Genomic DNA, 25,274 nt, shown 5'->3' on the forward strand with positions numbered 1-25,274 from the left:
AGATGACTCATGTGTGTGTGTGTGTGTGTGTGTGTGTGTGTTAAGGTGTGGTTCAGTCGGACGCCGCTCAGCCACAGGAAGGCTCAAGCTGCCAAAACCAACGAAGAAGAAGGACGACGAGGAAGAGGACGAGGAGGAGGGAGGAAAAAGAAGAGCAAAGAGGACAAAAACAAGACCAAGAAGAAGAAGATGAAAAGATAAAGATGGAGGAGTCAGTGATTTTTTACATTGAAACATTTATATTTTATTTTTCTGTTTCACAAACTTTTATTTTGTAGGATTTCATCAATGATTATGTTTTATTTCCTGTATAAGTTTTTATATAAAGTCAATGATGTTTATAAAATGTGTTATTTTAGCTTCTGTGCTGCAGGAAGAAACACGATTTACATAACAAGTATGTCAGTAACAGTCAAACCTTTTATTTTGAAGTTGACCAACACTTCCTGTAGTCGTCACTGAAAATGAACAACCTCATAAAACATCAAATATCTATGATGATAAAGATGTGAGATCATATTTCTCATCATGTCTTTCATTGTTCCTGTAAATGTTTTGTCTTCACACAGATTAAAGGAAGGTATTAACTACTAAAATTTTATTGTTTTTGAACATTTAAAGTTTTGTAAACGCCATAGTTCAGTGATGAGCCACCAGGTGGCAGCGCAACACAGACAGAAATTAATTTATTAATCATAATAATAAACTAAACATTTGTAAATGAAACAAAAATCAATGTTTTTATAAATAACTAAAATTAGTAATATAATTTATTCGTGAACTTAACATTTATAGATAAAACTCGATTTTATTTATTATATTTATTTATACATTTTTATTTATAAATAATTCTAAAAATTAGTAAATAAAATTCAACATTTATAAATTAAACAAAAAATCAGTTAATAAAATTCATAATCTATGAAGAAACAACATTTATAAATGAACTCAAAATGTATAAATGTAATCAAAAAAATTGGAAATAGCATTCTTTTATAAATTAGCTCAATATTTATAAATAAATAACACTAAAAATTTGTAAATAAAATTCATGAATTAGAAATACATTTATAAATAAACAAAATGTATAGATGAATAAATGTAACCATGTGTGTGTGTTGGCTAAACGTAACCACGTGTGTGTGTCGGCTAAACGTAACCACGTGTGTGTGTTGGCTAAATGTAACCACGTGTGTGTGTGTGTGTGTGTGTGTGTGTGTGTGTGTGTGTGTTGGCTAAACGTAACCACGTGTGTGTGTTGGCGTGTGTGTGTGTGTGTGTTGGCTAAACGTAACCACGTGTGTGTGTTGGCTAAATGTAACCACGTGTGTGTGTTGGCTAAACGTAACCACGTGTGTCTTGGCTAAATGTAACCGCATTTGTGTGTGTGTGTTGGCTAAACATAACCGAGTGTGTGTTGGCTAAACGTAACCACGTATGTGTGTGTGTTGGCTAAACGTAACCGCTAATGCTGCATTCTATTGGTAGCCGGAACCGGGATTGATACGGTTTCCGGTCCGGAAAGGTACAAAAGAACACCTGTTTTACCCGGAGGTCTCGTCATCAAACTCGGGCAAGGTCCAGGTAGACTGAGTTGGTAGAATTGACATCACGACGAAGATGGCTGCGCACACTGTGAATGGTAAACAAAGTTATTTGTTCTCAATTTGTCCTTGTATATGCTGTTTAATTGAGCGTTTGCGTTGTAAAAATCATACAAGTACTTTGCAATGGCATTTCTATTTCCACTGTTGATTTATGTTGGGAAAAAAGTCTGTGCAAGCCCGTTGTAGCCTGAAGTCGTTTGAACCAGCAAAGTCTCCGGTGCTCAGCAACCATGCAAACAAAAACAAACTCACGGCGCGCCGCCATGTTTTCCGGACTGTTGCAATGAAACGCTTTCAGATCAGACGTGTCATACGGTCATATAAATCTGACAAGGAATGACCGGCCTGGATTGCCAAACGAATGCGGCATTAGTGACACTTCTGAGGAAGGCGGAAGTTTCTGCTGAAACATGCAACATCCTAACATGTCTGAGATAAAAGAACAACTAAAGTGCGGAATGAGAGATATCGTAGATACAGCCTCGGTGAAGGAGAAGCTAAAGCAATAGCCTACTCAAAAAATGGGATGGGACAGAGAATATTAGTGTTCAAAAACCATTAGGACGCTACGCGGGGAGAGAACAGAGGCAACAGAAGGGAGGAGACAACACTGTGTCATAGAAGATGAGGTTCGTTGAGGGTTGTCGTTGTTTTTATTTATTTATTTATTTATTTTACTATTTGATTGAAAATTAAGGATGATTAGTTCGGCTACTGATGATGGACGGTAACTCACACTACACTCTCCGGTACAGTAGGTGGCGGTATGCACCTAATAAGCGATGGTTGCAACCCGCCATGAAACCAGAAGAAGAAGAAGAAGAAGAAGAAGAAGGCTAACTGTCATTTTACATCTGCAGTTCATGTCCGGACCTGTCGAGGAATCCTGAACCGGTATGACCGGTTTGCCGAGGTTAGTTACCGGAGACACGGAGACACGCTGCTGTTAGCATAAAGACCCCGGACACCGCTAAACACCAGCTAGTTAGCCGTTAGCGGTTAGCAGTTAGCCGTTAGCGGTTAGCAGTTAGCCGTTAGCGGTTAGCGGTTAGCAGTTAGCCCACCACGATGGAGGAAGTGAAAGTGTAAAAGAGTCCTAAGGTCACTTTGAGGAACCGAAACGAGCTCCCGTCAGTTTACGTTAAAACTTCAAAGGCCCGCAACGCCACGTTAACGTGTAAATACCGTTTTATTTGTTTGAATATCAATTAGCCGCGGCGAACTGCCGCACGAGGCCAAACATGACGTCAGATACTGTTTGACCTCACACTCTATCATTTATCTAACAATCAAACATATATCACATATTACACATCCTGGATCTACATTATCATCACAGCACATTTTATGCATCTTTTAAAGTAATTACCACGGAGCATCGGTGGCTCAGTGGATGGAGCGGACGCCCCGTGATCAGACGCAGCGGCCGCGGGTTCAAACCCAGCCTGCTGTCCTGTGCTACATGTCGTTCCCTCTCTCCCCATAACGTTATGCTGTCCTGACATTAAAGGCAGCAAAATAAATCATGAATAAATTATATTCAAATATATGAACACATGTTTCTGTATGTTAGACACATGACCTCATCACATCACCTGACCTCTGAACTCTGCAGTCTGTTCCCATCACACCTCACGCTGTTCAGCTGCAGCTGACGTGTTGTTTTTGTTTTTTGTTTTCATTTCGCGGTCGTTAAAATCTGATCGGATGAAACAAGCGGCTTTCTGCTCTCGGCCACTGAACATCATGTTATCTGCACTCTGCTGATGATGCCTTTCAGTGCTCGTCGTGAACGCACCTCTCTCAGGCTGACTGAGCTGATGCTGATCAGCTGTTCTGTTTCTCAGCTCAGGCTCAGTCAAACCAGAAATCAGGATCAGAGTTTGTTGAGCCTGATCCTGAAATAGGGCCCTGCACAGGTATGGCACGTGTTTACACACCTGTGCAGGTGTTATCACAACACAGAGGCCCTGTAGTTTATCTAATCTCTGTCTCCATGGTAACGCAGCTCTGTGTTGACTCTACTGTGGGTTCAGTTTTCTACAGTTGTTTTTCCTGATCAGAATCAGGATGTCTTTGTTGTCATTGCACAGGTTCAATGCAGTGAGGTAGAGCGCTCAGGTTCAGTGCTATATAAAGGATACTGAAGACAAACAGACACAGCATATCTGGAGCGCTTTCCTCTCAGCAGCAGTGCAGCTGGCGTACCACAGCGTGATGCCGTAGCTCAGCACTGACTGGATGGAGCAGTTGTAGAAGGACACCAACAGTCTCTCTGTCAAGTTGTTTTTCCTGACGATCCTCAGGAAGTACAGTCTCTGTTGAGCCTTTTTCAGAAGTGTAGTAGTGTTTGCAGTCCAGGTCAGGTTCTCCTCAATGTGGGTGCCCAGGAACCTGAAGTCTGAGACCGTCTCCACACTGTCTCCGTTTATGCAGATTGGATGAATGTCCAGTTTATTTCTCCTGAAATCCACAATCAACTGTTTGGTCTTTGAGGTGTTAAGGATCAGGTTGTTTTCTGTGCACCATACTGACACCCGCTGGACCTCCTCCCTGTATGCAGTCTCATTTCCTCCTGAGATGAGCCTCACCACGGTCGTGTCATCCGCACACTTAGTGATGGTATTGCTTGAGTGGGTGGGGGTGCAGCCGTGGTGGGTGTAGAGAGTGTAGAGTAGGGGGCTCAGCACACAGCCCTGGGGGAGCCAGTGCTGAGGCTCAGCGCTGAGGAGAGATGGGGTCCTACTCTAACTCTCTGAGGACGGTCTGTCAGAGAGTCTCTGATCCAGCAGCAGATGTGTTGTGAAACACCCAATCCGTAAGTTTTTTCCCAGTCTGCTCAGTATGATGGTGTTACAAGCAGGGCTGAAGTCTATGGAGAGCAGCCTGGCGTAGCGCCCGCGCTGTTCCACGTGTGTCAGTGTGGTGTGGAGAGCTGTAGCTATGGCATCCTCTGTAGACCGGTTTGCCCTGTAAGCAAACTGGTGTGGGTCAAGTATGGATGGCAGGCTTGTTGTGATGTGACCCCTGACCAGTTCCTCAAAACACTTCTTGATGCTGGGCGTAGATCCCACTGGCCAGTAGTCGTTGGGGCTGCTGATGGTGGTCTTCTTTGGTAGAGGGATGATTGTGGAGGACTTCAAGCAGGGTGGGATTGCGCACTGGGACAGGGACTGGTTAAATATCTCCGTGAAGACACCAGCCAGTTGATCTGCACAGTCCCTCAGCACCCTACCAGTCACTCCGTCTGGTCCAGCAGCTTTCAGCAACTTTTAAATCACTACTTTAATCAGCTGTGAGGGTCCTAAGGACAGAGGGATGTGCTGTAAAGCCTCTCAGGCAGATTGTGATTCATCATATTGGGCTTCATAAATAAGATTGATTGATTGGTTGATTGATTGATTGATAATGCCCTGCAGTAGTGATGGGACGTTCGCGAACGAGCCGAGTCTTTGAAGCAGCTCTTTAGGGTCAACGAGCCAATGGAGTTGTATACAACAATACTGTAGCGAACACATTTGCTACTGTCGCCAGCTGGGTGTGACGCCAGCTAGCTAGCTTGCATGTTACCCAGCATGCAGTTCGGACACGCTGGAACAATAAACTTGTTATTGAGAGCCCTGTTGGCCGTGTTTTGGGATAGGGGGAGGTTGTTGATTATTCTGGTACGAATGGAACACGTTCCGCCTCGGTTAGAAATGAACGGTAGCAAACTAGCCTACTATCCACTAGCACGTGTTTGTATTGGCAGACTTTTTGTTTATAAAGGGCGTTGCTATGGCTACACCAAACTTTATATCTGCGGAGTCTATTCTGGGTCCACGTTACAATATCCAGCTCACGTGATGTGTCTTTGAACCCACTGACACACCCCACACACACATGTGGCAAAAAAAAAAGAAAAAAAAAGAAAAGAAACTGAACGAACCGCATCTTTGAACCGTCTCTTCAAAGTGCACGAGAAATCCCGTCAAACCCTGCAGCGTCACGTATCAACAGGTCTGCTCAGGTCAGTGTGAGCTGGTTCATTTAATCATCGGAGTCCTGTCTCATGTGTCTCATGTGTCTCATGTGTCTCTTGTGTCTCATGTGTCTCATGTGTCTCGTGTCTCATGTGTCTCATTTGTCTCTTGTGTCTCCACAGTGAAGGACAGGTGGTTCTCTGGGGGCTGATGTTGGTGTGCACAGTCACTACAGGTGAGTTCACCTACACACCCTGATGGAGCAGAGACAGGTGGTGTCATCCATCAGTGGACACCATCACATGTAGGAGGTGTTCTCTCCTGTCAGACAGGTGGTGTATGTCTCTGCTGAGCCAGACTCCATTCAGAAAACCACTGATTTAACACCACTGATCTCAGGAGCTGCTGGTCTGCTGCTGCCTCCATCAGTTGCTGGTCTGCTGCTGCCTCCATCAGCTGCTGGTCTGCTGCTGCCTCCATCAGCTGCTGGTCTGCTGCTGCCTCCATCCAGTGGTCTGTCTGCATTAATTCTTGAAAGCACCCACATCACACAGTGACACAGACCAGCAGCTGATGAAGGCAGCAGCAGACCAGCAGCTCCCGAGGTTAAGGCTGGGTATCGATTCGATTCGATTTAATTCAGTTTAATATCGATTCAGTCAAGTATATTTCAATTATGATACAAAATGCTTGGATATTAAGATATTTTCTGAGAACTAATAAAGTATATTTAACAAGGAACCCTCTGACCTGGTGCATTACTATTAAAATACTGTTTACATTAAGAATTGACCCCAAAGCAGCACATCAGTCATCATGTACTTTTATTTAACATTACCTGACCAACACATACAAAATAAATATTTTAAATTAAATCTAATCACAAGGCAGACAGTTTAAATAAAGTGGCTTCAAAAAATGTAAACAAAGTGCATCCACAAGTTTGCTGCCTGTAACCGTCTTATACAGCTTTTGTGCAACACACTACAGTGGTTGTGATGCACACACTGACTGTATCAGAAGAGAAACAATATACGTAGGTGAACCCTGAATAGCTTGTAAAGCTTTAGCATAGTTAGCTAACACATTTGTTATCGGCCCATGTGTTTACTGCTACAGAGAATTAATAAATCTTTGGTTTATTTGCACAACGTCGCCTCTCTGCCGTCTTTTATCACGCTTGCTAACGCTAAGTTAACTTTACCAGCAGATCTGTATGAGGCACAAACTGAGGCTACAGTTAGCAGTGTGCTGATGCTTAGTGGAATTTCTTAATCTTTTCTGTGAAACTGATGTACATTTAATAAACATTCGTACATTATTAGCGTTTTAGGGGGAAAATGCACCGTAGACCCATGCCTTCAGTGGACGCGCTCACACCATTGTTTGCTGCTCTGTCTTCATTCAGTGTCCGGCCGTCTCGCGAGATCTCTCGCCATGACCTCAGGTGCTAAATGCTGATCTAAATGCTGATCTAAATGCTGATCTCGCGAGACTACCTGGGTTGACAGTACTGCAGGCTGCTGCAGGCTGCTACCGGCTGTACAACACGTCCACGGAGGAAAATAAATAGTTATAGTAAAAGATCGATTTTTTTTTAATTAATGAATTGATATTGTGCCATTTAAAGGAAAATCGTTTTGAATCGATTAAATAGATTTTTTTTCAACGCAGCTCTACCTGAGCTCACTGGTGCTTCTTACAGGACACATGTCCACACTGTAGGTAAACACTGACTGTGGATCAGTACCTCAACTGACACCACAGTGCTGAGGAGGGACAGATGACATGTCCCCATGTGTCCCCACATGTCTCCATGTGTCCTCTGTGGTTTGTGGTTGTGTGAGGTCCATCTGTGGTTTCACACACAGGGAACCGAGAATACACACTTCCTGTCTGAGTCTCATATGGAAACACTCAACATGTTGATTGATCAGTGTTTGTAAAAGCACAGTTCAGATTGTCCTGCCCTCTGTCCTGCCCTCTGACCAGCTGCTAACGTTAACAGCTGCTAACAGCTAACATTAACTGTTTCTACTGGACCGATTATATTAGTGGCCATCTTGTAAGGAGCTAGCTTAGCATAGCGTAGCGTGGTGCCAGTGTGTGTCAGTGCAGCAGGAGGATGTGGTGTGTTGGTGGGAGGGTCCACTTCCTTTTGAGAACTTGAACCTGTAGATGCTAACAGATGAAACAGGTTAACGTGTCGTTGGGTTCATAACGTGTCCTTAACCCGAAGCCTCCTACTGAACGTGTCGGTATGAATACGTGTTGATACACCTCATGTACCGTGTGTGTGTGTGTGTGATGTCACAGGAACCGCCCAGCTGAAAGTCAGCGCTTGTATCGGAAACAGCGTCCTGCTGCCGTGCATCTACGACGTGTCCTCTCAACCTGTGTCCGTCTTCTGGAGGGATGAAGACAACAGAGTGGTGTTGGACATCAAACAAAACGTCCCAAACAATTCGACGCAGGACGGGAAGTTCAGCGGTCGAGTGTTCAGTCATCCGGAGCTGTACAGGAAGGGGAACTTCTCCGTCACCATGAGGGACGTCTTGCCGTCAGACAGCGGACTGTACGACTGTGTGTTCCCCGCGCTGAGTGACCGGCACAAAGTCTCACTCACCGTCTCAGGTCTGTACCGCCGCCACAGGACGGACACGTCCAGCATTTCTCTGTACACCCTCAGAGTCCTGTGCAGAAACAGGAAGTGATGTAACAGTCTGCTGTTTGTCTCCATGTTACAGAACGCTGTGATAAAGCTGCAGCGACTCCGCCTCCATCTTCTCCTGCTCCTCCAGGAGCGTCAGGTGGAGGTGCCGCAGTCACACCCACCTGCTTCATCTTCCTCCTGACTCCTCCTCTTCTTCATTGTCTGACAGCGAGCTCCTTCCTGTAAGACTGTGGCGGCTAAAACTACTGAATCGGTCTGGCAGCTTTGATTTCTCACTGAGGTCACATCATATGATCACTAATTATTCAGACACCTCTTTAACAGTGCTCATCACTCCATCACTTCATCACTCCATCACTCCATCACTCCATCACTTCATCACTCCATCACTCCATCACTTCATCACTCCATCACTCCATCACTTCATCAGTCGTTAACAGTCGTATTCTTCCCCACGGCTCTGTCAGCCCGACAGTATGGAGGACAACATGTGACTCATGTGTCTATAAATACAGAAATAAACAAATGCATGAATAAAAATAAATACATTAAAATGGTTAGATAAATAAATACATACAATACCTGCCAACAGCTGATGTTACAATACATGCCAAAAAACTAAAACATCTTAATAATTAAATGTTGAAAAATATACGATATGAAAACATGCATTGTAAAAGAAATATATGAATGAATAATGTATAAATAAATATAAAAGTAAATAAATATTGAATCAAATAAATATATAAATAAATGTTGAATTAAGTAGTGACATTTTCTTATTTTATCATTTATTTCCACTTTATAAACAGTTATTTTTATTTAGTTGTGTGTCTCTGTATTTGTAGTTAAAGGCCCTGACCTCTGCATTTATTTATTCCTGTATTTATTGACACATTATTTATTGCCACGTTTATGGTCCTCCATACCTTGTTGTGTTTCTCGGCTCATTGGCGCCACCTTTTGGTCAGAAACTTCACAGCAGTAGCAGCAGCAGTGGTGGTGATCCATCAAACAAAGACAAACGTTCAACTGTCAGTGGAGACTTGACAGAGTTCGGAGACTCTCAGCTGACACCATGATGATGTGATGTTATTGATATAAAGGAGAATGGGCCCAAGTGTTCACCAGGCGGAGTCTCACAGACAGTTATTAAAGTTTCAGCCGTTCATGTTGCTGCTTTTATTTCATCTTTACTTCCTGTTACAGACGTGTTGTTTTTACATTGTTAAGTTTTATGATTATTTAAAGTGTTTTCTGTCACAGTGAGGATCCAAGAAGCTTTATGTTGAGGCTGACATGTTCAGTCAGGATAATGCCCACTTTATTTATGTACAAACATAAATATCTACATCAAAAATATTTCAGGAACAACTGCTCTGGAAAAGCTAAGCTAAATTTGCTCTTTACATTTTTTTCCTGAGGTTTTTTCCTGTATTGTTTCATCTGTGTTGTGGTCTCTCCTATTTATTACTTTGTTTACGATTGTATAGTGACCTTGAGTGTTTTGAAAGGCGCTTTTCAAATAAAATGTATTATTATTATGAGTATTACGACGTTTAACAGATTGAATGTGGAACAACCATCTCCAGTTAAATAGTAAAAACACCTTAACGCACCTTATCACAGCAGCTTTGTATTTACATCACCTTTCATCACAAATATGTTTTTATTTTGTTTGTTTAATGTAATTAGCTGTTAAAAAGTATTTTATTGGATAAATTACATCCACAAAAAGCTGATTATTATACTGTGTTCTTCTGTACGGATGACAGAAGCTGCTAAAATTAAAGTAAATAAATGAATTAAAATGTCATTACATGTACCAAAAGTTTATTAGAAATAAATATTAATTTATTAAAATAAGGGAAAATTAAATAGGAAAGTAGGCAAATAGGGAATTAATACAATAATTTATGTCACATAATATCAGTTAATTAATACTCTGTGGTATTTTTGGTTTACGAAATGGCTCAGTAATTTATTTATTATAGTTTATTTTTGCTTTGTGCTCCTGTAACATGTATGACTATTAATACTTCATTCTGATGTAAAAACTTCAGTCACTCTGAGGTGTACTGTCTCTTTAAGAAGATGTACTGTCTCTTTAAGAAGGTGATCAGTCATGTGACCCTGGTCTGTCCGAAATGAACCATAGAGTGAACTGGGACCATCAGTGTGCAGACATGTTGTGGTTCAACGTCCATGTACTTTGTATATTTTGCATATTTATGTACCATTGTTACATAGGTACACAAAGTATCTGTACAGAGTATTAGCACTAGAAGGTGGAGTCATCTAATTTACTGTTACAGTTTGGTTGTATTGAATAATTTTGGAAGTGAAAATGTAAAGTTGATTTTAGTCTGAAATAAAGACTTGTATCAGTTTGAGTTTTTCAGCACTGATGACCTTTTATCACCAGATGGAGCCATGACACCATGTCATTTTGTCACCATGACACCATGTCACCACAACACCACGTCATCATGACACCACGTCACCATGTCATCATGAATGAATGAATGAATGAATGAATGGTTTATTTCGGTTACAATATACAATACTTAAATTGTGTGCAATCAACTGACAAAACATTTACATACATGTTTGCACTACACATTTTCTCACAACAAAATTTAACAAACTCTGTAACCGATAAAGGAATAGGCTGAAGCCGAGTCTTATTTTTGCCTATCCTGTACAATCCATAAGATAACCCAGAATATCAGTAATACAAAGAAAAAACACAACAAAATTTACTCTAAATTCTTCTTCTCAATCATTTCACAATTCAATCATTTTACATTGTAATCCTTGATTATTTTACCTTTCAATGTTTTTTGAAACTCAACAGAGATCTACACAATTTCAACTCATCACTAACCCCATTCCATAATTTAACTCCCAAAAATGAAACACATCTGTATTTAATGTTAGTTCTCACAGTACTATTTTCAAAGACACTCAACCCTCTTAAATTACATTTTTTTTCTCTTAATTTAAAAAAAATGTTGAATACAGGTGGGAAGACTTATTCTTTACTCGAAATAGTATTTCTTATGTTTTCAAGTATACAATATCTAAGAATTTTAAGATGCGAGACTCTATAAATAATTTGTTAGTGGTTTCACGATAGGAAGCTTTATTTATTATTCTGATGACTCTTTTCTGGAGTTTAATTATAGGGTCTATATATGTTCTGTATGTATTTCCCCAAGCCTCAACACAATATGACATATATGGCATTATAAGTGAAAAATATAATATACGCAGACATTCCTTGTTCAAGAAATCCCTAGTTTTATAAATAATACCAATAGATTTAGATCATTTCTCTTTAATATATTCTATAGGTGGCTTCCAACTGAATTTATGATCTAAAATTACTCCCAGTAATTTAGTTTCATAAACTCTTTCAATTTCAACTCCATTTAGGATTAATTTCATTTCACAATTAGGCCCAACACCACCAAAGACCATAAATTTTGTTTTATTTTCATTTAATGACAAGTTATTGATATCAAACCATTCTTTTAACATGATCAACTCCTTTTCTACAGTTGTCAACAATTCTTTAATGTCTGGTCCTGAACAAAATAAATTTGTATCATCAGCAAATGTAATAAATTTCAACTTATTAAATACAGTGCAAATATCATTCGAATAAAGTATAAATAGCTTAGGTCCCAATACCGAACCTTGGGGAACACCACAAGTTACTTTTCTAAAATGTGACGCAGTATTATTAATTTTTACATACTGAAATCTATTATTTAAATAACTTCTTATCCAATTTAGTGTAACACCTCTTACGCCATAACGCTCCAATTTCTGCAGAAGTAAGGAATGAGTAATTGTGTCAAACGCTTTACATAAATCAACAAAAACACCTACAGCATATTGTTTCTTATCCATAGCTGTTGCAATATTTTCTACAAATTCCATCACTGCTAAAGATGTTGATCGGTTGCTCCTAAACCCATACTGATGGTCACTCAATAACTCATATTTATCCATAAAATCATCCAGTCTATTTACAAACTTACAAATCTACAAACAATTTTTAAGTATTTTTGAAAACTGAGGTAGCAATGACACAGGTCTATAATTTGATATAATGTGTTTGTCACCATTTTTATAAATTGGAACCACCTTAGCCAGTTGTTACAGTTTCATCTTATCCGGAAAAATACCTGTTTGAAAGGATTTATTACATATATAAGTAAATGGTTTGAGGACAATTCCGCCAAAGAACATTGAATTGTTACTGTTGACTGTAAAATCATAATTATGGTCTACATTTCTAATTTCCCTTGCTAAATTTGGGCCCACATTAACAAAAAAAAAAAAACAACTCATTAGCAATTTCCTCTGCATTTTCAATAATTGGATTGTCATCATGACATAATGACACTATGTCACCATGACATAATAACACTATGACACCATGTCACCATGACATAATAACACTATGACACCATGTCACCATGACATAATAACACTATGACAACCTGACATAATGACACTATGTCACCATGACATAATAACACTATGACAACCTGACATAATGACACTATGTCACCATGACATAATGACACTATGACACCATGTCACCATGACATTGTGTCACCACGTCACTATGACATCACGTTATCATGAAACTATGTCACTATGACACCATGTCAGCTCTGATATTGAATGAGTCAAACTTTATTAGTCTGTGTGAGAGAAGACACTGTTACTGTTAATATTACTACTGCTGATAGTATCAGTGGTTCAACTTTTACAGAAGTACTTCAGTGTTTCTTCTGACAATAATGATACTGCAATACTGGTTTTACTGGAACCACTGTTACCACTGTTGCTACTGTTACCACTGTTACAACTGTTACCACTGTTGCTACTGTTACTACTGCTTCAACTCACACTACTGATGTACTGTTGTTGTTATTGGTACTGATACGACTTCTGAGAGTAACTAGTACATTTGTTACTAACGTTACATCTCAGTACTAATTCTACCAGGTAACATGAAGGGTCTCTTCAAGGTACAATAAAGTTCCTTCTCAAGTACTCTGAGTACTGTGACGGTCAGTGAAGGCAGCAGTATCACTGTGTTATTATCTGCAGTACTCAGTGCTCTGACGGTCAGTGAAGGCAGCAGTATCACTGTGTTATTATCTGTAGTACTCAGTGCTCTGACAGTCAGTGAAGGCAGCAGTATCATGGTGTCTTTTTTATTTTTTAGAAAGGATTTAAATCTGTTTTCTGAGCCAAGGCCGCAGCTTCCTTAGCAGAGGGCAGGGGATGGGTGAACAAGTTTCACTTCCGGTTGCTGAGCACATGATGAGGCGTTCTTGGTCTTTGTGGTTTAGATCATCAGGTTTTTATAAATAACACCGTCACCTTGTGAAACAGGAAGTGGGGAGCAGTTCTTATCTCTCTGTGAAAGAAGAAGTTTCAGATGAGAGCTGCTGTGTGTCAGACGGTTCTCGTCTCTGATCATGGATCTGGTTTGGACAATCCTCCCAGTGTTCCTGCTGTGTGCCGAGGCCCAGAACCTCACCGTGGTTAAGGTGGAGCTGGGTCAGAACGCCACCCTTAACTGCTCTGTGAACGTCATGACCATCCACTGGTATGTAGAGATGCGCAGCCAGGTCAGAGGACTCATTGCTGAAACCTTCACTCCAGATCCCAACGACACTCTGTACCACATTTACACCACGCTGAAAACCAAGTACATCGCCATGGGAAACAAACTACTGATCACAAACATCACATCAGAGGATCACCGCTTTTATTTCTGCGCCACAAAGAAACAAAACAACGTTATATTCACAGAAACCTTCCACCTTGTCTCAGGTGAGTACGAACACTTCTTAGTGAAAACCTATGATGAGACATTTAGTCTGCTGATCATAGAGTTAACAGGAAGTTGGATATATGGTTGTTAATACCTGTGAGAGGACAGACTTCAGGGGTCATGACCTCCAGATGAGCTGTACTTTAAAATCGAAGTTTGTTTTGCTTCATCTGAAACCAAACAACTCTCAGAACTGTAAGTCTGGATTCGTTTTTAACACAAGAGGAAGTTACCTCATTTAATTCAACAGAGTATGACACCATATAAACACACCAAGACTTCTGTGAGATGACCTATTTTTAACTTCCCCAAAACTGTGTGATACATTTCTGCTCGTCATCGGGGCTCAGCGTGCGTCAGACCATCAAGACGAGCGGCAGGACTGTTGGTATTCAGGCTGCTGTCAGCCCTAGAGTCGTCTCCTTTGGTCTGAATCAGGGACTCATGTTGTTCCAAAGCTGTATAATTGCCTAGAGTTGGTTCGTGTTCTCACGGCAGCATTTACAAGAGGACCAGATCAAATGCCTTGTGTGAGAAAGCTGCTCTTGATTGGTCAGAATTTCCATGTGGGAAAAATCCAGGAAGTAAAGCAAACGTTGAAGAAGAGTACACTTGCAAGATAAATGTGACACTTTCTAATGTCACAATGGAGGGACAACTACATTCATTCATTCATTTTCCTTAACCGCTTATCCTGCTAGGGGTCACAGGGGCTGGAGCCTATCCCAGCTGACATTGGGTGAGAGGCAGGGTTCACCCTGGACAGGTCACCAGACTATCACAGGGCTGACACATAGAGACAGACAACCATTCACACTCACATTCACACCTACGGACAATTTAGAGTCACCAATTAACCTGCATGTCTTTGGACTGTGGGAGGAAGCTGGAGCACCTGGAGGAAACCCACGCTGACACGGGGAGAACATGTCAGAGCACCTGGAGGAAACCCACGCTGACACAGGGAGAACATGTCAGAGCACCTGGAGGAAACCCACGCTGACACAGGGAGAACATGTCAGAGCACCTGGAGGAAACCCACGCTGACACGGGGAGAACATGTCAGAGCACCTGGAGGAAACCCACGCTGACACAGGGAGAACATGTCAGAGCACCTGGAGGAAACCCACGCTGACACAGGAAGAACATGTCAGAGCACCTGGAGGAAACCCACGCTGACACAGGGGAGGGACATGTCAGAGCACCTGGAGGAAACCCACGCTGACACAGGAAGAACATGTCAGAGCACCTGGAGAAAACCCACGCTGACACGGGGAGAACATGTCAGAGCATCTGGAGGAAACCCACGCTGACACGGGGAGAACATGTCAGAGCATCTGGAGGAAACCCACGCTGACACAGGGAGAACATGTCAGAGCACCTGGAGGAAACCCACACTGACACAGGGAGAACATGTCAGAGCACCTGGAGGAAACCCACACTGACACAGGGAGAACATGTCAGAGCACCTGGAGAAACCCACGCTGACACAGGAGAACATGTGGGAGCACCTGGAGGAAACCCACGCTGACACAGGAGAACATGTCAGAGCACCTGGAGGAAACCCACGCTGACACAGGGAGAACATGTCAGAGCACCTGGAGGAAACCCACGCTGACACAGGGAGAACATGTCAGAGCACCTGGAGGAAACCCACACTGACACAGGGAGAACATGTCGGAGCACCTGGAGGAAACCCACGCTGACACAGGGAGAACATGTCAGAGCACCTGGAGGAAACCCACGCTGACACAGGGAGAACATGTCAGAGCACCTGGAGGAAACCCACGCTGACACAGGGAGAACATGTCAGAGCACCTGGAGGAAACCCACACTGACACAGGGGGAAACATGTCAGAGCACCTGGAGGAAACCCACGCTGACACAGGGAGAACATGTCAGAGCACCTGGAGGAAACCCACACTGACACAGGGGGAAACATGTCAGAGCACCTGGAGGAAACCCACACTGACACGGGGAGAACATGTCAGAGCACCTGGAGGAAACCCACGCTGACACAGGGAGAACATGTCAGAACACCTGGAGGAAACCCACGCTGACACAGGGAGAACATGTCAGAGCACCTGGAGGAAACCCACGCTGACACAGGAAGAACATGTCAGAGCACCTGGAGGAAACCCACGCTGACACAGGGGAGGGACATGTCAGAGCACCTGGAGGAAACCCACGCTGACACAGGAAGAACATGTCAGAGCACCTGGAGGAAACCCACGCTGAACGGCACCAGAGTTTGTTTGTAACCAGATCAAGACCACCTCTTCAAGAAGGTCTCCGTTTTGTTTTGTTTTTTTGGTGCACACCTGAGTGCAATTACTAATGGTAAATGGACCTGCATTTGTATAGTGCCACATTCACCCATTCACACACACATTCATACACAAGGTGCCACCTGCTGCTCAGTTTTTAACACACTCACAAGGTGGGAGCAATTTGGGGTTAGTTGTCTGCCCACATGGTAGAACATGCAGAACTGGAGGAAACCCACGCTGACACAAACCTCTGATCTTCTGATTGATAGACAACTCGCTCTACCTCTGAGCCACAGCTGCTGTGCTCACACCTGTCCACAGGGATGAACATGACTGAGCACCAGAACCAAATAGGACAGGAGAACATGTCAGAGCACTCTGGAGCGACCCAGAAGGAGAACATATGAAGCACCTGTAAAATGGTGACACAGGAGAAATTAGTAGATCACCTGGATTAAAAGTAATAACATTATAGTTATAGTTCTGGCACCTGGAGGAAACCCACAACACAGTTGAAAGTATGTATTAATACCTGGCAGTATACACGTGACACATAGTCATATGTGTATAATAACAGTAGAAGTATGACTAATGACTAATGATGGCAGCAGCAGCACCTGGAGGCATCTGGCAGGACCACGGCAGCAGCACAACCACACACGCCACGCTGTCCAGGCACCGCTGTGATATGAGTTAATCTGAGAGACAGTGGAGCACAAAGGCACCTGGAGAAGAAGCCGAGTTAGTGACATCCAGAATGGCCGGGTTAGCAAGATGCAGTAATAGGATACTGAGAGAGAGAGAGAGAGAGAGAGAGAGAGAGAGAGAAGGGGCCCGGTGAACTCAAACATGTCTCATGTTTAACCCAAACAATGTGTCATGTGACTGCAGTTGGTTCAGATCCAGGTCAGAACACATTCTTACCACAAACTAACGGCACCAGAGTTTGTTTGTAACCAGATCAAGACCACCTCTTCAAGAAGGTCTCCGTTTTGTTTTGTTTTTTTGGTGCACACCTGAGTGCAATTACTAATGGTAAATGGACCTGCATTTGTATAGTGCCACATTCACCCATTCACACACACATTCATACACAAGGTGCCACCTGCTGCTCAGTTTTTAACACACTCACAAGGTGGGAGCAATTTGGGGTTAGTTGTCTGCCCAATGGTACTTCGGCATGCAAACTGGAGGAGCCGGGGATCAAACCTCTGATCTTCTGATTGATAGACAACTCGCTCTACCTCTGAGCCACAGCTGCTGTGCTCACACCTGTCCAAATGAACCGGAGTTTGACTGAACAGAACCAAATAGGACAGGTGTGAACGCACTCTGAGGCGACTTCCAGAAGGTTTTTATATGAAGACTGTAAAATGGTGACAGCGTCACAAATTAGTAGATCACTATTAAAAGTAATAATATTATCATTATAGTTCTGGCTACTGCGGTACAATATGTTGAAAGTATGTATTAATACCTGGCAGTATACATGTGTGACAATAGTCATATGTGTATAATAACAGTAGAAGTATGACTAATGACTAATGATGGCAGCAGCAGCAGCAGGAGGCATCTGGCAGGACCACGGCAGCAGCACAACCACACACGTCACGCTGTCCAGGCACCGCTGTGATATGAGTTAATCTGAGAGACAGTGGAGCACAAAGGCTCCGGAGAAGAAGCCGAGTTAGTGACATCCAGAATGGCCGGGTTAGCAAGATGCAGTAATAGGATACGAGAGAGAGAGAGAGAGAGAGAGAGAGAGAGAGAAGGGGCCTGGTGTATTATAGGGGGGTCCTCCGGCAGACTAGGCCTAAGTCAGCCTAACTAGGGGCTGGTACAGGGCAAGCCTGAGCCAGCCCTAACTATAAGCTTTATCAAAGAGGAAAGTCTTAAGTCTAGTCTTAAATGTGGAGACGGTGTCTGCCTCCCGGACCGTAACAGGAAGATGATTCCACAGGAGAGGAGCCTGATAGCTGAAGGCTCTGGCTCCTGATCTACTTTTGGAGACTTTAGGGACCACGAGTAACCCTGCGTTCTCAGAGCGCAGTGTTCTGGTGGGATAATATGGCACTATGAGCTCTCTAAGATATGGCGGAGCTTGACCATTTAGAGCTTTATAAGTTAACAGTAGGATTTTAAATTCAGTTCTGGATTTTACAGGGAGCCAGTGCAGAGAAGCTAAAACAGGAGAAATATGATCTCGTTTCTTAGTTCCTGTTAGTACACGTGCTGCTGCATTCTGAATTAGCTGGAGAGTTTTTAAGGACTTACTAGAGCTACCTGATAACAGAGAGTTACAGTAATCCAGCCTTGAGGTAACAAAAGCATGGACCAATTTTTCTGCATCTTTTCGGGTCAGGATAGGCCTAATTTTCACAATACTACGCAGATGAAAAAATGCAGTCTGTGAGGTTTGCTTTAAATGAGAATTAAAAGACAAATCTTGATCAAATGTTACTCCGAGGTTTCTTACGGTAGTGCTAGAGGCCAGAGCAATGCCATCTAGAGAAACTATGTCATCAGATAAAGAGTCTCTGAGTTGTTTGGGGCCAAGAACAATAACTTCAGTTTTGTCTGAATTTAACATCAGGAAACTGGTGCTCATCCAGGTTTTTATGTCTACTACTAGCTACTGCTACATTCTAATGCTATTAATAGTAAATGCTAATGCTATTGCTACGATTAGCTACTTCACTAAAACTGTCCTATGTGAAGTCTGATTGGCTGTCAGATGACTTTCAGTTACAACAGCTGTCCTCAGTCTGTCGCCTGTCTGTCTCCAGACGGAGTGGTGGTCAAAGACGACTGTGGATCAGAGAAGCAGTGCAGCTGCAGTATGTGGTGGTATAAGCTTGTCGTCTACAGCTCCTTCATCCTGAACGTCCTCCTCTTCCTCGTGCTAACAGGTCAGTGTGCTGTTAGCGAACAGCTTCTGTGTGTGTGAACAAGCTTAAAGTGACCTCTCCGTCTGTCACTTCCTGTTGACCAGGGTCAAAGTTCAGTTGTTTGTTCCAAATGACGTGTCTGTGTGTGTGTGTGTGTTTACATGTCTGGAGGTGAGGTAACTCACCTGGTGATGTGTCGGCAGGTGTGGTTTTTACCTCTGTGTGTTTGAAGAAGAAGAAGACGTGTAACTACCAGGTGACTGACTCGCCACGGTCAACCAATCAGAGTGCAGAGACGCTGGAGATGCCACAGGTAAACAAACCACTGCTGTTTATACTTTGCTGTCACTGAGACTGCTGTTGCTACTCCAACGACTGCTAATGCTATGTGTTACTACTGGAACTACTGCTAATGCAACTACTGGAACTGTTGCTAATGCAACTACTGGAACTATTGCTAATGCTACTACTGGAACTACTGCTAATGCAACTACTGGAACTGTTGCTAATGCAACTACTGGAACTATTGCTAATGCTACTACTGGAACTACTGCTAATGCTACTACTGGAACTATTGCTAATGCAACTACTGGAACTGTTGCTAATGCAACTACTGGAACTATTGCTAATGCTACTACTGGAACTACTGCTAATGCTACTACTGGAACTATTGCTAATGCAACTACTGGAACTATTGCTAATGCTACTACTGGAACTGTTGCTAATGCAACTACTGGAACTATTGCTAATGCTACTACTGGAACTGTTGCTAATGCAACTACTGGAACTACTGCTAATGCTACTACTGGAACTACTGCTAATGCTACTACTGGAACTATTGCTAATGCAACTACTGGAACTACTGCTAATGCTACTACTGGAACTGTTGCTAATGCAACTACTGGAACTATTGCTAATGCTACTACTGGAACTGTTGCTAATGCTACAACTGGAACTACTGCTAATGCTACTACTGGAACTAATGCTAATGCTACTGCTAATGCTACGTGTTACAACTGGAACTACTGCTAATGCTACTACTGGAACTACTGCTAATGCTACTACTGGAACTATTGCTAATGCTACTACTGGAACTACTGCTACTACTGGAGCTACTGCTAATGCTACTACTGGAACTAATGCTAATGCTACTACTGGAACTACTGCTACTACTGGAACTAATGCTAATGCTACTACTGGAACTAATGCTAATGCTACTACTGGAACTACTGCTAATGCTACTACTGGAACTAATGCTAATGTTACTTGTGATGCTATTGCTAATGCTTCTTCTAAAGCTACTGCTTGTTACTGCCATGTGCTAATGCTACTATTTATGCTACTGCTAGTTCCTGCTACAGTTAATGCTGTTACCAATGTTAATGTTAGTTACTGCTAATGCTACGGCTAATGCTACTCTGAGTAACTGCTACTGCTGTGTGTTTCAGTACGAGGAGATCCAGCTCAGAGCGCCCCCACCTGCTGTGTCATCAGAGTGTATCTACTACAAAGCCCAGCTGCCTCAGTCCACACTGCCCCAGTACTGACACCTGGAACATACCTGGACAGTAGCGCCTTCTATGACTCACCTGTAGTGTTTCTGTTGGACAAGTGGACATTGTGGACTTGAAGGTCCTGAACTGTTGAACGCACACACAGACTTTTCTGTCAGAGACACCTGTCAAGTCGCCTCGATGAGCTGTGATCTTTGTTGGACCACCTTAAATCTGCTCAGGGACAGGGACAGGTTTAAGGTGGTCCAAGACTAAAGGTGATGTCATCATGTTGTTTTAATTCATTAAAAATTAGCTTTATGTTTGTTTTCCTGAATATAAGAACTGTGTCTCACCTGTCTCTGTCACAGACTCACCTGTCTCTGTCAGACTCACCTGTTTCTGTCACAGACTCACCTGTCTCTGTCAGACTCACCTGTTTCTGTCAGACTCACCTCACATTATGAGGACCTACGTCCCCACAAGGCAAAATGTGTTTTTTGGTGAATTACTGGTGAACAAATGTACAGCAAGTGAATGTGATGTCCTCCTAAGTGACATAAACAATTATATATTAATGGCTGTACACACCGACATTACGAGGACGCACGTCCCCACAAGGCAAACCGTCACATCTTCTGTTTAAACTTTTTTTTTTTTTACAACTTGTCTGCATTGGTCTTCATAGCTTAGCGCCACAAAAGGGTGTAAGCTTCTTGTGAAGATTGATGCACTGTTAATCTTGCAGTCAAGTATTTTATACCCATAATGCGTGGTTGTGACCGTCACCCACCCTCCCTGGAGACTAGCCTAACAGCCTTTATTGGAAAAACTTCCTAATATGAGTCAGAGAGGGCCGTGATACACCAAAGTGTGTCAGGGGGAAAGTAAGGAAACAAGCAAGGGGGAGGGGGTAGGTGCTTAAGTCCTGAGTTATATAGTGACAGTGCATGCGGAGAAGAAGGAGGAAAAACAAACAAACAAATAAACAAACAAACAAAAAAAAAACGGGAGAAACAGGCAGTGTAGCTGATGTATTGTGGCCTTGAGGTGGTTGTGCTTCATGCGGATTATCAAGAATAAACATATACATGTCTACTATACTGTACTGAAAAACAAAAACAAAAGAGAAGTCTATACTGAACACCAAAAATGTGAGAGTCTTGGTGGAGGGGGAAAGCCCGATTGTAGAGAAGAGCTGCCAGCACAGTGTGGTAGGTCTGAGAAGCAAGTGGGCCCCTTTGGAGTGATCCCATCGGTTCTTTGCGATGCGTCACGGACCTGAAGTATCAAACATGCATGCGTGTATTTGAACCTTCCCAATGTGTTTATGAAAACCATCACCAGGGTCCAGGGCCAGCCCTGCGGGGGAAGGCGGGCGGTGCGGCACCCCAAGACCGCAGGAGCGCCCAGACCCCAAGACCAGGGAGCCGCAGAGGCCGCAGGACACCACGCAGGCCCAAGGACCCAGGGCGGCGAAGGCCGGCACCCCCAGAGAGCCAGAGACACACCCCAGACAGGCGGGGCAGGAGGGCCCGCCCACCCACCACCCGACGCGGACCGCCCCCCCACTCAGCTGTCGCTGTGTCAGCTTGACTGGACATCAGCTGTTCAGACAAAACAAAGTTTCCTCTGGAGTTTTGAGGAATTAATTTTGTGTCCAGTTTCGAGTTGACGTCTCTGACCTTTTGACCTCTGTGATGAAACGCAGACACGAGTGCTGGGGCCACATGATGATGATGATGATGATGATGACAATGATGATGAATCAGCTGATTGACACCATGTGACATGAAAAACTCAACCTGAAAATTCAGACGGCAAACGAACCTCGAGAGTGAACACGGCGTGACATGAATTTAAGTAATGTGTGTGTTTATCTGGTCACTTCTCAGCGACAGTCTCCATCAGACCGCCGGGTGAAAACAGGAAGTGGTTTCTGAGTCATTTCCTGTTGCTGTTATTGACTGGAGTTTCAGCTGTGGTTCAAGTAATCATCCTTCTGAGACTTCAGAATAATCACTGATGGTAAAGGTCCAGTTAAATCTGTGACCCAAGTCCAAGTCATGTGATTCAAGTCCAGGTCATGTGACTCAGACAGATTTAGATCTGCTGCTGCTGCAGTTGGCGCCATTTTAACACCTCTGATGAAGATAAAGCAGTAACCATAGAAACAAACACCTCGTCTCTCTGCGGTCCACGCCGACAGTTTTCAGGAACTCGACTCTTCAGCAGAGACGTGTGAAAACCTCGACCTGAAGTCTTCATAGAAACCAGTGGGGCTGATTGTCAGGGGAAACGAGGAGGTGTGAAGTGTTTTCATTAAAGGTTAAATCAGATGGTTAATCTGCTGCTGCTCTGCTCCCACACCTTCCAACCACACGCCGGTTTCAGACCCTCTGTAGGAAAAAAACACTGCACATTTAATCTTTGTACTTTAGATGTGTGCTGGTATTTTGACCTGACTCTATTTCCTGTTGTCCGGTGGTTAATGAACACTCAGAGACAGACGTCTGCAGAGGTGTGGCGCTGACTTCAGATGAAGGCATTCTCTTCCTGCACTGTCCCTTTAATTGTTTGTAGTTTACGCCTGGTGAAGCTGAGGGGCTGCAGCCCGAGGCAGCACAGCACATGTCTGACGTCACTGGGGCCTCGCATCCATTCCTGCACTGGTACACTGAGTATAGGGTGCGGCAACATCATCCCCCTGCAGAGCTGGAGAGCCGCCGTTTTAGTCGTGAACATATGTGAGCTCAAGAGGGCAGGGCATCTTTCAGCCTCTGTGGCCAATCAGAAGCTCACAATTTTTAATCAGGTTGTCATTCAGCCAATCACCTCACAGCAGTCGGAGGAGTCAACATTTCAACTCTCTAACTATGCTAGTGCTAGCTAGCGTCTGTATTCAACTCCCTGATCATAACAGAATATTGTAACTTCAACCTCAGCTCGTTTTGGAAGGACCACTGCGTTGTTTTAATTATCAGACACTTATTAATAAAGTGAATCATAGTTGTTTGTTTCTGCTCGTGCAGCTAGCACGCTAGCTAAGTCGGTCGTGAAGTCGTCTGTTTCGACTTCAGCATGGTGATAAAAAACGGCGCCATTTGACACATCATCAGGAGTCGACCTCGGGATCACAGGATGTTTCGACCATTACCACCAGACACCCTCCTCCTGAGACTGATCTGGTCCGAGAGCCAGGTGTGGTTTAAAGAGTCAGTGGTTATAGGATAATGGTGAGTCAGCAGGACACTAATTTAGGGTAAATTATTGTAAATGATGTAAACAATTACCTATTAATGTGTTTACACACTGACATTTACGTCCCCACAAGGCAACATTTGTTTTTTGGTGAAGAATAGGTGGTTGTAATGGTGAGTCACTGGTGAACTAATGCACAGTATTGATCCAGTCTTGGAGTGTGTCTCAGAGCCAGGTGTGGTTTAAATTAATCCCCTGTTCCTGAAGACACCCGTTGGTGGGGGCGGTTGCAAGCACACAGCCAGACGGCGTGATGTCTCCAAATATTGTGCACGGTCGTTTATCTGCGATATAACTTTATTTTCCTTTCTTCAAAGTCAGAGTACTCTGACTTGTAGTTTTGTAGTTTTACTTGTTTCGTGTTCATGAGTTCAGGACTAAATGTTCAGTCTCTTGATGATTTTTACTTTTATTTTAATGTTTGGCTCATTAAAAAAAGAGGTTTCAGTCATTATCTCTAATGTGACGAATCCTCTTGCTTTTAATCTTTACTGTCAGTAGGCTGAATTGATTTGAGCAATGGTCGCTGATATTTGCCAGGTTTCGTATCTCATGTCCGTCACACTCAGAACTGAGAAGTTTTCATTGGTGTGTTGCTAAAATCAGAAAGCTTTAAAGAGTGAAGGCGCTCAGGGGTTTCCCCCGCAGATGGTTTTCTACTGAAAATAGAAACTATTTAAAAGGAGAGGATTAAGAGAAGTGAGCCTGACGTCAGTGAAAAGAGGAACCTTATCACAAACAAACTGTCTGCGGACTAAAATTTAAAACTGATCTGAAACCAACATCAAAGAGCTAAAATAATAAAGTCCTGATTTACTCTGAACTTTATTTACACAGAAACAAACACATCTTACATGTTCAGGTAAAGTTCAGGTTTTTATATATCAGAGTTTTAATCTTCTGTTCCTGAGATATGATGTTAAAGCATGATGATGTCACAGTCAAGCTGACCTTTGACCTTTGACCCTCATTATTGTGTCCTGTTAGACATCTGGGTCAAGTTTTGTCAGTGTATGAATTCTTCAGTTATGGATGAAAAGATGTTTCCTAAGGTCACCATGACCTTTGACCAACAAAGCCTAATCAGTTCATTTTTAAGTCCAAGTGGACGTTTGTGACGAGTTGAAAAAATATTCCCTCAAGGTGGTCTTGAGAAATCGCATTTGCGAGGAGACAGAGGAGGTCACAGTGACCTTAAAGTTTGACCTTTGACCACCAAATTCTAATCAGTTCATTTTTGGGTCTAAGTGGAT

At 43.0% G+C, this 25,274-nt stretch overlaps 4 protein-coding genes and 1 long non-coding RNA gene across 6 annotated transcripts in view; 3 read left to right on the forward strand and 2 right to left on the reverse strand.

Moving 5' to 3' along the window:
* The window catches only part of LOC125885050 (dynein regulatory complex protein 11-like), an 18,063-nt gene extending 16,504 nt beyond the window's left edge, over positions 1-1,559 (forward strand). Inside the window, exons 19-20 of one of the 2 annotated variants that reach the window (XM_049570419.1) lie at positions 46-211; positions 1,489-1,559. In XM_049570419.1, coding sequence (XP_049426376.1) covers positions 46-201 — 156 coding nt within the window. In that variant the 3' untranslated portion in view covers positions 202-211; positions 1,489-1,559. Of the gene's footprint in view, positions 1-45; positions 597-1,488 lie in introns of those variants that run through there. The other variant, XM_049570418.1, reaches the window with a different exon arrangement.
* The window catches only part of ackr3b (atypical chemokine receptor 3b), a 27,956-nt gene extending 22,274 nt beyond the window's left edge, over positions 1-5,682 (reverse strand). The window contains exon 1 of the mRNA XM_049570432.1: positions 3,208-5,682. The gene's annotated coding sequence lies outside the window, so the exon portion shown is untranslated. The remainder of the gene's footprint in view (positions 1-3,207) is intronic.
* Positions 2,385-10,106, forward strand: LOC125885062 (CD276 antigen homolog). The gene is made up of 4 exons (XM_049570484.1): positions 2,385-2,520; positions 5,752-5,804; positions 7,886-8,203; positions 8,317-10,106. Exons 1-4 carry the CDS (start codon positions 2,504-2,506, stop codon positions 8,466-8,468), a joined length of 540 nt encoding a protein of 179 aa, XP_049426441.1. The 5' UTR covers positions 2,385-2,503; the 3' UTR covers positions 8,469-10,106.
* Positions 10,107-11,751: 1,645 nt separating this feature from the next.
* Positions 11,752-21,079, forward strand: LOC125885059 (uncharacterized). The gene is made up of 4 exons (XM_049570437.1): positions 11,752-14,108; positions 19,166-19,288; positions 19,471-19,580; positions 20,716-21,079. Exons 1-4 carry the CDS (start codon positions 13,751-13,753, stop codon positions 20,812-20,814), a joined length of 690 nt encoding a protein of 229 aa, XP_049426394.1. The 5' UTR covers positions 11,752-13,750; the 3' UTR covers positions 20,815-21,079.
* On the reverse strand, positions 14,130-16,265 carry LOC125885064 (uncharacterized). The gene is made up of 3 exons (XR_007448800.1): positions 16,238-16,265; positions 15,796-15,927; positions 14,130-15,092 (listed from the first exon to the last, which is right to left on the reverse strand). It is a non-coding gene; the product is annotated as an uncharacterized LOC125885064 (long non-coding RNA).
* Positions 21,080-25,274: the final 4,195 nt, after the last annotated feature.

This window comes from Epinephelus fuscoguttatus, linkage group LG24 (genome assembly GCF_011397635.1).
Source record: "Epinephelus fuscoguttatus linkage group LG24, E.fuscoguttatus.final_Chr_v1".
NCBI classification, from domain to species: Eukaryota; Metazoa; Chordata; class Actinopteri; order Perciformes; family Serranidae; genus Epinephelus; species Epinephelus fuscoguttatus.

Bases quoted from the DNA above. Each gene is read 5' to 3' on its own strand.
- LOC125885059 (XM_049570437.1), top strand. From the start codon at position 13,751: ATGGATCTGGTTTGGACAATCCTCCCAGTGTTCCTGCTGTGTGCCGAG. The intron at 19,289-19,470 runs GTCAGTGTGCTG...ATGTGTCGGCAG, and splicing joins CCTCTTCCTCGTGCTAACAG to GTGTGGTTTTTACCTCTGTG. The intron at 19,581-20,715 runs GTAAACAAACCA...TGTGTGTTTCAG, and splicing joins AGACGCTGGAGATGCCACAG to TACGAGGAGATCCAGCTCAG.
- LOC125885062 (XM_049570484.1), top strand. The intron at 5,805-7,885 runs GTGAGTTCACCT...GTGATGTCACAG, and splicing joins GGTGTGCACAGTCACTACAG to GAACCGCCCAGCTGAAAGTC. The intron at 8,204-8,316 runs GTCTGTACCGCC...TCCATGTTACAG, and splicing joins AGTCTCACTCACCGTCTCAG to AACGCTGTGATAAAGCTGCA.